The sequence below is a fragment of the Crocodylus porosus genome, unplaced genomic scaffold (assembly GCF_001723895.1).
Source record: "Crocodylus porosus isolate Cpor-Errol unplaced genomic scaffold, CroPor_comp1, whole genome shotgun sequence".
NCBI classification, from domain to species: domain Eukaryota; kingdom Metazoa; phylum Chordata; order Crocodylia; family Crocodylidae; genus Crocodylus; species Crocodylus porosus.
The window spans coordinates 93,133,010-93,146,220 of record NW_017728886.1 but is presented as its reverse complement, the minus strand read 5'-3'; the positions used below and the strand labels follow the sequence as shown (position 1 = coordinate 93,146,220).

At 44.9% G+C, this 13,211-nt stretch overlaps 1 protein-coding gene across 2 annotated transcripts in view; it reads right to left on the bottom strand.

Annotated features, from left to right (window-relative positions):
• The window catches only part of SEC61G (Sec61 translocon gamma subunit), a 5,601-nt gene extending 4,944 nt beyond the window's left edge, over positions 1-657 (bottom strand). The window contains exon 1 of one of the 2 annotated variants that reach the window (XM_019539345.1): positions 470-657. In XM_019539345.1, the coding sequence (XP_019394890.1) occupies positions 470-563 (94 nt within the window). In that variant the 5' untranslated portion in view covers positions 564-657. The remainder of the gene's footprint in view (positions 1-469) is intronic. The other variant, XM_019539353.1, reaches the window with a different exon arrangement.
• Between the last annotated feature and the right edge of the window lie 12,554 nt (positions 658-13,211).

Here is a 13,211-nt window from a genome sequence, read left to right as displayed (position 1 = left end):
CCCGCAGTCTTCCTCTTCCTCCACCTCACAGATGTCCTCTTTTTTGGTACTGGAAATATGGTAACCCTGAGAGCTTGCAAATCAATAGAAGGGATCCTTCTACTCTATTTGGCACTTAAGAGTCCTCACATACAATACTGCATCCAGGGTTAGGCCCCACACTTCAAGGATGTGGACAGACTGGGAAGAGTCCAGGGAAAAGCAGCAAAAACAACTCCAGGTCTGGGAAACATAATTTTCTTACATAATTGGTAAGGAAAGGCTGGAATAGCAGCACTGCTCAGCCTGGAGAAGAAAAGACTTGGGGATGGGGGGGGGGAGAGGGGTTTGGTAACAGTATTTCATACACGTCACACGCACACACACGCGGGTACGTGTGTGTCATCACAAACACAAGCTCGGCTGAGAACTGCCACACACACATATACACACACACTTTAAAGAGACAGGACCCCCCTTCAGCAGCTACCTTTCCTGTCGGGTTTGGTGCAGCGCTTGACGAGGCGGATAGAGTCCTTCACAAACTGCCGGCTCGGCTCCACGAATTGCATCACCTGGTCCATGGCTAGCTGACTGTCGCTCTAACTCTCTCCCTGCCGAAAGCCACGTAGTTCCAAAGGGAGCCACCGGAAGGGGAAGCGGAAGTACCGTCAGACGCCCGGAACCGGAAACGCCGCTCGGCCTTCACAGAGAGAAGAGAGAATGGAGGGGACTGAGGTGGTGCGCATGCGCGAGCTGAGCTTGCCCAACGTACCGCTTTTTCCGACGGGTTTACGCACGTCCTTACGTCAGCAACGCAGGGCGGTGCGCGTGGGGAGAGATGGGGAGGAGCAAATGTCAATGGAAGGTGGTGTGCGGGCACACTAAGGGCTTCAGGGGGGGGGCGTTACTACGTCATAAACCCGGCTCGCCCCGCGCGGGAAGAAAAGGGGGGAGGTGGAAGGTGGTGCGCATGCGCGAGCATTGAGTAGGCTTCCTAGGAGTGGAGAGGCTGAGGGACGGGGATGGAAGGGAGGTGGTGCGCATGCGCCAGCTGCTCCCGCCCTTTCCCCAGGTGCTCCGAGGAGGAGAGGAGGGTTACGGGGAATCTGTGAGGTGGAAGTAGCCCCCCACCGAACACTAAAACGGGGTGACTCTGGCCTGCCCTTCCTACACTGAGGGTGAGCCCTGCTCCTCAGACCTCCTCCTGAGAGAGACAGGGTTCTTGGGGTAGATGTGACATCTCTTATCAGACCAACTAAAGAGTTGGGGGAAAAAATTGTTCCTTGCAAGCTTTTGGGTACAAACACCTTGCAAAGAACGATTTTTTCCAACTCATTAGTTAGTCTAATAAAAAACAGCACATCTACTCAAGAACGTAGCCTGCCTGCATCTTCAGCCCACCAGGGCTACCACCAACAGCCCAAGCCACAGGAGCTGGGGTGTTTCCCGCCCTCCCCAGTCAGCTGCATTCCCCTTTGCATGGATGCCTCCTGGCTGTGTAGAAATTAACTAACAAGACCACAGATAATAGTGCAGAAATTAACTACAAAGCAAACTCAGCACTTCAAGGACACAGGCTGATAAGACTCTGGAATAACCAAATCCTAGTTGCCTTGAAGTCTGAAACAATCAAGGATATAACCCCCTCCCTATTAGTTAGCATTTCAAAAAACAAGCATGTAGCCAAAAACCAGTTTGAAACAATTAAGAGTTTCTCACACTGACCTGATATCTTGTTTTCTTTCACAGTGGAAAATTCACACCTGCACGCGCATCTTTTCTGTAAACTATAAATTGCCTCTAACAGTTTTATTCGGGGCCTCTGAGCTTACTCAGGGTGCCCAGCAGGCTGAATAAATTTTGAGACTGACAGCGACTCTGTGTCTTTGGGAACAGCTCCGCAAGGGGTGACGAACTCCTCAACAATTTGGCAACCACGAAGGGACCCCTTGTGTGCTGACCTGGGTGCTCGTCGTTCGGACCAGCCTTCCCAGCCGGCGTAGGTGAGTTTGTCACCATTTGGAGGGCTTGGTCCGGGTGTCAGGTAAGTGAGGTCTGCAGTGAGGGGTAGCCGTTCCCGGGAATTTATAGACCAGAGTGCTTAAGCTTCGGGAGGATGGGACAATCGGCTTCAAACGTCTACCGGGATCTCCTTTAGGGAGGCTTCTCCAGGTTTGGGGAGAAGAGAATGTGCTGGTGCAGTCTGGCATGGGCAGGAAGCGCGCTTGTATTTTGTGTATACAGGACTGGTCTGCCTTAACTCAACAAGGTGTTCCGGCTAAACGGTGGCCGAAATTTGGCTCATTTGATCAGTCTTGTTTGGCATTCCTTCAAATGGAATTGGTAGCTTTAAAACCTTAACAGATGGATTATTGGTACCTGTGGGCTGAATTGGCCAAAAAAGCCCCAAAACCGGTTCTATACTCTACCCCTCCGCCCCCTTATGATCCTCCGATTTCAGTCTCTGTGGAGTCTGAAAACAGACCTGAGCCTCTCCCTGTCCCCGGTCAACCCCTGCCCCCTGACGAGAGCGCTGCAGCTCCCATGGCATCGGCTCCGAGCTCCGGGCCCCCTGCCTCCGGAGGCTTTTCTTCAGTCTGGACCCGGAGCCAAGGTCCTGTGAGGGAGGCATTTCCATCCAGCCAGGGAAAGGAGCACCTGAATGCGGTGGTTCAGGCTCCTTTGCGAACCTACCCGGTCCCGTTTGTGGATGGAGGGGGCAGCTTCCAGGTTCTCCCTACTCTAATTCATGTGCCTTTCACCCGAGGGGACCTATTCATTTTGCAACAACAGACTGCCTCTTTTCGGGAAAAACCTGATGAAGTAGGATGGACTATTCGGCGTATAGGCCATACTTATGACCCTTCTTAGTCAGACGTGCAGGAACTCATGAATACCCTGCTGACCCCAGATGAGCGGGCTAAAGTTTTAGACTGCGCCAAGGCTGTTGCCTCAGCAGCAAACAGAGATCCTTGACCTTCTAATGAACCTAATTAGGATTACAACACCCTCTGGGGGAAGGGCATCCCTGAGGGAAGCCCGGAATGACTTACTAGCAGGCTTTGATGAAGTGAGTAAAAAGCCCGTGAACTGGGGAAAATTCCATGCATGCAAACAGGGACCCGAGGAGCATCCGGATGCCGCCTTTACCCGTTTGTGTGAGGCAGCCAAGACATACTTTCGTTTTGATGTAGATAAACCAGAGCATGTGCCTTCTCTGGTATCAGCCTTTGTAAACCAGAGTGCTCCTGATATCAAGGAGCATTTCTGCAAGTATACTCCAGGGTGGGAAGGAAAGAGTATGTTAAAGATAAGAAATATAGCAAGCTATGTGTTTGATGGGAGAAAGGAGAGGGAAAGAAAGAAGGAGAGAAAGGAAGATTTTAAGCTAGTAGCTGCAGTGGTTGAGGGAACCATGCATAGCATGTCAGGAAGACGACAGAACAGGGGAAGGGGCCAGGGAGGGTTTCAATGAAAGGGATTAGGTCAGAGAAACTAGGGCGAAGGGTGGTCCACAGTTCAAAGGGCCGGCAAGATATGTTACTACTGTAAACAACCTGGACACTTCAAACGAGAGTGTCCCCAGAGGAAGGGGATGAACATCTGAGCCATCTCGAAATGGGGGCCCCCTCCCGACCAGTGACACGAGGAGCCGGTGTCAGAAACTACTCACAGGAAAGAAGGACTCAATGACCCGACTGACCACCTTCACCCAGTCTGCCCTGCGGTAATTATAAATTGCAGTAAGAGCGACCCTGTTGCCTCAATTCAGGTAGGAGAGCAACGATATGATTGTTTAATTGACACCGGCGCTAGTATGTCTATGTTATCTACAACTCCTGAGCGTGCAGGTCTAATTGAAGAAGGAACTGAGAATGTGATTGAAGTGGGGGGGGAATTGTTCAAAACTAGCAGGAGTGCCTCTACTCGAGTCCAAGTGGGACCCTTGTCTTGTGAACATTCCTTTTTGTTGTCTGCCCGTGCTCCTATGAATTTGTTAAGACGGGTCTTATTGTGTAAGCTGAGGGCCACTCTACGCTGTAGGCCGGAGGGAATAACTTTAGAACTGCCAGTTGACAAACTGCTTTATTTTGCTGGGACATTGACCTGGGGGGGGAGAAAGAGAAATTTACCAGTGGAACTACAACGATTGCCAGCCACATTGTGGGGCTGGGAGTCCACCGATGTAGGACTGCTGAAGTCTGCCACTCCGATTGTTATTCAAACCAAAGGGGGAGTCCCGCCTTGCGTGCCTCAGTACCTGCTGAATAAAGAAGCAGCAGAAGGTTTGCAACCCCTGATAGATGAATACATCAGGAAAGGGATCTTAGTGGAGTGTCAGTCTCCTTGCAATACCCCCATGTTACCAGTCAGGAAACCTAAACTAGGAAAGGATGGCAAGCCTGTTTATCGTTCTGTGGAAGACTTACGTGCTATAAATGATTATGTGATTCCCAGGGCTGCCGTAGTTCCTAACCCTGCCACTATTGTTACCTCCATCCCGTGGTGGGCCACCCAATTCACAGTAATTGATTTGTGTGCTGCCTTCTTTTCAATCCCAGTTGCAGCCCAGTCTCAATACCTTTTTGCCTTCGCTTGGAAGAGAAAACAACATTTAACCTGGACGCGACTTCCCCAAGGATACACCGAGAGTCCTACTATCTTCAGCCAAATCCTGATGAGAGACTTACAAGGTATCATACTTACTTCAGATACAGTGCTCGTACAGTATGTAGATGACTTAGTACTAGCATCACGGACTCAGGTAAGCTGCCGGACGGACAATTTAAGACTATTAGAAGGATTAGCTGAAAGAGGACATAAAGTATCCCCAGGAAAGTTACAATATTGCCAAAAGAAAGTTACATACCTGGGGCATGTGATCTCAGAGGGACTGCGGGAATTGTGTGATGAAAGGGTAAGGGCTATAAAAGGCTTGTCAAAGCCCACCACTAAGAGGCATATGCGAGCTTTTTTAGGAGCGGCTGGATTTTGCCGGCTGTGGATCCCTGCTTATGGAGAGATAGTTAAGCCTCTGGTACAGACCACTCAGAAGGGAGAACCTGAAGTGGTTCAATGGACCCCCGAGCCAGACCATGCTTTTCACCAAGTTAAACACCAGCTATTGCAAGCCCCTGCTCTAGGACTCCCCAACTACAAGAAGCCGTTTGTGTTGTTTGTCCATGAGAGACAGGGAGCAGCTTCAGGAGTCCTAACCCAGAAACTGGGACCTCAGCTACGCCCAATCGCTTATTACTCTGCTTATTACTCTTAGATCCAGTGGCAAAAGGGGTAGTTAACTGTCTGTGTGCCGTTGCAGTGGCAGCACTGCTTGTTGAATGATCAAAAGAGCTAGTCATGGGGCACCCCCTCAAAGTCAGCATCCTGTTTATTTTTAACTGGAGAAAAAGGTATTGTTTTTAGATGTGACAATGCACCTCACCATCCGCATCCCTTCCTTTTCAGAATTATAGATTTGCCTTTCCCATTGAGAGCACCATGTGTTTGTGGGGAACCTGATGCTAAATTGTTCATAGGTGGTCTGTTTCTGGGTCAAGTTTTGCACACAGCAGAGTAGCTACCTTGCTCTAAGGTTTAGGAAGTAAATCACTGACACAGGCTTTTGTCCCAGATCTCTTCAGTGGAGCGAGGCCCTAGTAGGCACAGAGGATGTGGGCAGGGTGACACTTCCTTAGAGAGGGTCCAGCTGTTTTTCTCCCTCCTTACAGCCTTCATGTTGCCTGTACCAGAAGGAGACTTAAGATGTCTCTATAAACCCAAGAGTACTGGGGAGTGGGCTCTCATTAGGGAGATGGTTCTCATTCCCCACACTCTTGCCACTCTGCCTCTTCTCTACTTGTCTAAGCTGAACTGCTCTATAGATATACAAAGGAGCCCTATGGGAAGTTGACCTGTAGTCTGGACAAGCCTTAGAAATATTTTAACTTGATCAACAGGTCAGCACTCCATCCCCTTCTCCCAACAGTTTACCAGACCTCCCCATGTGGGATGGTGCTGTGGGCAGGGTAGCTGGGGTAGCAGTTTCAGCAGGTTTGGCTTCTGCCCTGACCATCTATCCTAAGAAGGGAGTCAGGCAGACAGCCAACACAGACAGACAGACACACACACACACAGGCACACACATACACACACGGCTTCTGCCCTGTTCGTGTAGGCTCTAAAGGAGGGGTGGGCCTCATCCTGTGCAGTGGCTCTGCTCCATGGATCCTGCCTGGCCTGACAAACCTGGACTGGCTCTATGAGTGGGCAAAGAGGCTGTGGAGTAATGGGTCCAATTCCACCAACTCCTGGTGAACTGGGCAAGGCAGTTGTGGCAGCTCTGGGAAGAGCAAGCCTGATCCTTCACAGGAGCTCTACTCTCTGTGTCTTGCTGAGCTGGACAAACTCTAGCTCCTTCCATCAACTCTTTCCCTGCCAGTTAGCCATGGGCAGCTTGTGCTTCTTCATGTCAGCTCTGCAAGCCAGGGTGCTGAATCCCATCCTAGGCTCCAGAGTTTCTTTTCTTTTAGTTTTCCCCACCCGCTGTATTGACAGTCCACTTGTCCTGAGAGTCTCCCTGCCCTTCCCCACTGCTAGCACTGCCCTGGAGCAAAAGTGGGGTGGCTGGGGGGAGAATAAAAAAAATAAAGCCTATCAGATGAAGTAGAGCGCAATTTACAGTACCCAGGATTTGGAGGCAGCATCTCTTCCGCATATTAGCCAGGTCCAAGACTGTTTAGTTTCCAAGACCAGATGAGCTCATGTGCATTCAATCCAATGTGCTGGTAAGTGTCTTTCTATCCTTACTGGGCTATTGAGGGGGACACTGTGTACTGTTGAGAACAAGCAGCTGAACATCACAGTGTGACCATGCCACTGGTTAAGGTGGACTTTTAACTGATGAGGTTTTCCTGTCCAGCACCTTGTTGAGTTATCTTCCCTCCCCCCTATAAGATAAAGATTTAAAACAAGTCTCTCTATGAAAGTTAGCTGTATATGGAGGGTAGACGAAAACAACTCTCCACCAAAAAAAAAATCTGCTGACCTTCTGGGCAGTTGTTTATTTTAATTTAGTCTTATGCTTTGAAGCTCATGTATGTATCAATATTCAATAACAAAAAAAATTGTCAACAGAAAGTAAATCTAGACACAGAATCCTTCTAATGTGATCATTGTATTGTATGTGCAAGATAGCATTACCCTTCCTTTGATGAACAATATTTTGTCTTTGGCTGTAGTTAACATGGCCACTGACCATATCCAAAATACAGGACATCATCTTAGTGAGGGTGGAGTGGGAACCACCAGCCCCTCAGCCAATCGGCAAAGGGGTCACCCAATGGCCAATCAGCAGCAAGTGGCAAGCCCACCACAAAAAGGCCACCTCTCTCCCTCCCTGGCTGGCTGGGAGCTCTGTTCCTCCTGGCTGTGCATTGTTCTACCTCTAGGGCCAACTGAATTGTAAGGACAATTGATTGACATGTATTTCCATCAGACTTTTTGCAGTCTATTCTTCTTTTAGAAATAGAGAACAAAGGGTTTAACAACAGGGAAGTTCTGTATAAAACAGGGCCAATGGTCATCCTAGCTGTAGTTGTACTGCCAGGATGTAGTAGTAGTAGCATTAAAAACAAATCTCCAATATAGGGATTCCCTACATGGAATCAAGGGGCTTGAGATAAGTACTGGATGAGTAAGTGTGAAATGGTACTGCCACTGAATGCTATTTAAGGAAAAAATCTTAAAACACCTTAGCAAACCTGGATTCCCTAGCATTTACATTTAAAGATTCCTAGGAACCTGATTTTTCTGAAATGCTCAGCATCCAACTGAAGTGAATGGGAATTATTTGAGTCCAATAGTGGTGTGGGAAAAATCAGGCCTTGTGGTTCTTGCGTGACAAGAGAGGGTCAAGAAGTGTGAAAAGCTGCATAGGGGCAAAACAAGCTCATTTGCATGAATCCCACAGAGCAGCTGTGAAACCCTTAGTCTATCTGGACTGTCTCTACCCTGTCTTCTTCCTCACCCACTCCCTAGCAGCCTCTCTGTGGCAAGTGCCTCCAAACTGTCTTCTGCCCTTTCAGAATGAAATTCAGAGCACGTTGCACAAATGGGAAGAATGTGAGAAAAGTATCTGTTGATGGTGTATGCTGTAGGGTTTCCTGTCAGTCCCAGGTCTTTAAATGTGTTTTCTATCTTGGAGTTGCAGGCACTGCTCCTGTCTTCAGTTTATTACAGTTCTCACTCTGACTGATACACAAATTGGTTAATGTCTGTACAAGTCTTTGAAGATGTAAAATGCAGTAAAATTCCTTGATGTTATTACTTAATTTCTTGCTCATTTTTTCTGGTTCTTCTTAGTCTTTCTCCTGTCTGGTTGTTTTTAGACTTACATTTTCTGATCTCGTTTTCTTTTCATTCATTCAGTCCCCTGCTGCTTGTTGTTTTAATTAATCAGAAGGGCAGTCTGCATCCCCTTTTCTGCCTCCTCTCTAACACATCCTCTCACTCTTCCTTCTACTCTACATTTCCTTTGCTGTCCTTGCTGCCTAAAAGAACTGCTTTCCCCTTTGCTTCTTACTTCCTTCTGCTCTGCTATATGTTCATCACTAACAGAGAGAGAGAAGTCTGGCTGTCAGCAGCTTAGGCCAGTTCCATAGCCAGATGGTTTGTGGAGGCTTGCCAGTCAAAACACTGCCCACAGTTGAACTGGATCTGCACTCAGATTGAGAAGGAGGGGTGCCACAGAGTTCACTGTGGATGATGTGCTGCAACTTTTGGCTCAGCCAACACAAGTTTGCTCACTTGGCTGCCTCATGGCATCCCAGAGCATGCCTTCTGGAAGAATAATCCTTGAGGTACATATTTATTTAGTCATTGCAAATGTACTGCATGAGCTGGTCTGGATCCACAAGGGTTTGTAAAACTAGTATAATGGCTTTTTTATGATCAGGGCAGACCCTAGATGGAGAGGTGTTCCTGATGTTGCACCATCCTACTCATACAGCTACCACTTGATTTGAGAGGACATTTATGGCAAAGGAATGAAACAGTGTTTGCAGTGATATGTTAGCAGTCAGCTTTCATTTAATATTCAGGCCTTTATTATAAACCTTGAACATTTTAACTAAACACAATTATTGGTTCACCAGTGTAATACCTTAAAATCAAGCTCCTACAGACTTGACAGCAGAGATTATTTGATTTGTTGTGTGACTGGCCCAGATCCTCAAAAGTACTTAATTGTTTAACTCCCGCTGAAGTCAGTTGATAGTACCCTTAAGGACCTGATCCTCAGTCTGTTCATGTCTCTAAAATGAGCACAATGTTATCTATGATGATGATGCTTCAATGAAAGTACCGTAAAGCTGTGAATTGTGTTCATTATTTACTTACCTTTGTATTTGCATTCTCAGCTTCACGTAAAACGTATGATTTTGGAGTGGAGAAGTGCTGTACATTTGTACCTGGATCCTGCATGATGGCCAATGCATTCTGCTGAAAGCACTTTCACCTCCCATCGCCTTCAGTAGGATTTGAGTGTCTGGCACCTCAAAGGAAGATACCCAAGTTCATATTCCAAAAGCCATTTTGATTTGGAAAACATTTTTTTGACATGGCACAGTAATGTAGCTCTCTGTTGACTTATGACATTTTATGTACACACTGATTTTATATATCTATATATATCTATATATATATATATATCTATATCTATAGATATATATATATAAACTCACTGATTTTATATATATAAAATATATAAAAGGCAAATTATATATATAATTCACCTTTTTATTAAGGTGCTGGAACTGTAATAGCTAATAGATATCATTCAGCTAAATGTGATATTGGCCACTGATGTTGCTTTTGTTTACTGAAGTTTTCCCTGCCCCTTACAGTAAAAAGGACCAGAGAAATCTTAAGATGTGATTAACCAGTTAATCATAACTTAAGTTGTAAGCTGGTCACACACTAAAGCAATTAATAGCATAATAAAACAATGAATAAGCCACAAAGTTATTCCACAAAAAATGTTTGATAACTTTGTGTCTGGTTCCTATCATGCAATTAATTGCACATGTAGTTTGGTCCATCCCCATGGTTGGGACCCCTGTCAGCTCTTCCAGACTGCCAGCCATGGAGGTGCACTCTGCACTCCCATGCTTGGCAGCCCCATCAGCTAATTTGGGCTCCCAGTGGTGAGAGTACACTATGTGTCCCTGAGACTGAGAGTCCACATCTGACTGGGCTCTCAGCCAGGACTACTTGCTGGTGCAGGGGAAGCTTGGGATCGTGATCCTGGTCTCCCTTTGCACCAGTAATAAGGTGTGGTGGGATCTAATGCTGCCCAATCCCACAATCATGCATCTTGCCATGCATGTGTGATATGGTAGAAAGCATGATTGTGTGGATCATGGATCAGATCCCATTGCATCTTTACCTGCATGTCTGGCAGGGATCTCTGCATGCATAGAGAAAAATATCTGAAGAACCTTGTTTTCCTAGTGAAAACTAAACAGTTTATTAGATGCTAAATTTATTTTATTTGGTATTTGAATTTATTTTGGGCTAAGTTCCTTTAGAATGAATATTCAGCTTAGCCTCAACTCAGAAGAGTATCCACATTCAAGAAATATGTTCAAATCTTGCTTAAATCAATCAGGCTTAATTTTAAACATTTACTTAATTGTCCTGTGTGAAAAGGTATGTTTTCCAGGATGAGGATCCAGCTGAAGTTTTTACTTATTGAATGAAGGCCCTCTTGTGGGCTATTGCAGCGTGATTTCCAAACAGGTACTTTTCATGACATGCAGGCTGTTTCAATGGGAGGCAAAACAATCTAGTGCATAGGACTCTGGAGTCATAAAACTTCCATTCTGTTTGTGTGCTGCAGGAGTTCCACCTCTCCCACTCTTTTTCAAGCCTCCTCTTTCTTTTCTTGCCTTTGAACTGTTACCCCATTGATTACACTTTAAACTCTTTGAGGCAAAGATCTTATCTTTTTATATGTTTATAAAGAGCCATTTACACTTGCCGCAGATTTGAAGTATTCTATCTGCTCTGGACTAGTATGTTTTTGACAGGATCCTGAAATAGTATTAGGATTTTTTTTCCATGTCATCATTATCCCTATCCTCCTGATAAGAATTGGAAAGTAAGTTTTGTGATTGGGCTTATGAATTTTCATGACAGTTATATGAGGCTGCATTTATGACACCATAAAAGCAATAAATACTAACTCTAATATCAAGAGGGACACATTTATCATCTTATAGTACAACATGGTAATGTTGTAGATTTGCTTCCGGATGTTTATTGCATGTATTTTTCATCTCTTCATATGTTCTTATGTTGAGATAATTTTTTCTGGATTATTTTTCTGGGCAGTGTTTGTTTTTTCTCTTGGGCTTTGCACCCCTGACTTACTAGCATTTTAAACTGTTTTGCGACACCCAGATAAGTAGTGGAGGGCACCATTTAAAAAACAACAACTAACCAAAGGAAACTTTCTTTATTCCACCCTCCCACCCCTGTACACGTGAGCCTCCATTACAAATGTTCTGAACCTTTTTAAACTCAAGGCACCCTTCAAGAAATGCCAGTTTTTGGCTTTTACTCATTTTTAGACTATGAAAAAATTGCAGAGCAATTCTTCTGTTGCAAAGAACTCAGAAAGACCACAACAGGTCAGAATGGTTTTGACACCATGGATCCTGTTTAAAATCTCTGGGTTTATCTTGTGAATCATGTAGAGGTGTTTGCACACCTAAAAGTGCTCATGTTGCATAGCACCCTTAAGATGATCTCAAAGTACTCACAATCATAATGTTGATTTTGTAGAAAATGCTAACATAAATATGGCTTTTGTTTCTTAAATTTTACATTGTTGTAATCATCTTTGATTAACTGTTGCCTGGGAAACCTTTTGAATGTCTGTTTGCTTCTGACATTGAAAATATTTCCAGCTTTTCATTTCACTGAGAAGTCTTACTGTGATTATGAGTCTTTGTTTGGGATTTGCTGAACATTTCTATATGATTTATTGTTAAAAGAATGATGATTCCTCCCTCACAGTGGCAATGGGCATGTGGTATGAAGAGAAGTCAATGAGTGATTAATGTTAAGAAAAATGTTAGCTGAGATTCTGGGTTCTAAGGAAATGGCCATGGTCCATATCTCTGCATCAGCTTCATTAATTAAAAAAAAGCCAATAGATCAACCTTCAGCACTGTGGTCATGACAGAAATTTCGCTAGTTTGAAGCCAACAATAAGCCCCATCTTTTGATTTGCACTGCTTAATGTTCAGTGAGGATGAGTCATTAAATGTGGGCCCAGGGAAAGGGTGCAGAATGCTATTAAAATAGTTATTACCAGTTAATTTAATTTCCGAGCATTTTTAAAGATGACCTTTTCAACCCAGATTTTATTCTGTTTCATATGGAAGAACTGAAGAACACTTATTTTGCAATATTTGTATCCCTGTTGCATTGAAAAATGGGATTTTGACAGGAACAAGGGCTGTATAATAAAATGGCAGCCCAAAGGGATCAGAAGAATCCACAAAAAAATTCTATAGGTCAAATGCAGCATAAAGGACTTAAAAGGAGAAATGTGCTTCATTTAGGACATGTTTGAGTATGAAAGAATAAAGAAAACCCCTTTTTATTAATGTCTTTCCTAGTAAAATATTAGCAACATTTAGTTCAGGTTGATGCTAGCACTGCTAATGGCTGTAACTGTACTTCCAATATGGTATATGTCATTATTTTCCAGCCCCCTGTATCTTAATATTCTGAGGACTAACATATATATGTATAAAAGGTGTGGGTGTGCACGCATACACAGACATACGTGTATACATATATATGCATGTATGATATAACTTATGTAAATATTTTACTGGGGTGAGGTCACAAGCAATTTCACAAAGGTTGCAAGCGCCTTCCTTTTCCTTACGGATAGACGGAAAATTTTTATAGGTTGTAAAATAGAGTCATGCTGTAAGAGAGGCCAAGAAGCACTGCTTTATGACAGTGAGAATCATTGACTACAAGCAGATATTGGGAGATGATGGACAGTTTACAAACGATAACAGAGAAAAAAGAAACTAGCTAGGAACACAACCAGGACTGTGCACCACTCCAACCCCCACCCAGCCCAGTTTGCCGGAGTCAGGTTCTGGGGAGCCCGCACCACCCCCTTTCAATCCTACTTGTCGGTATTG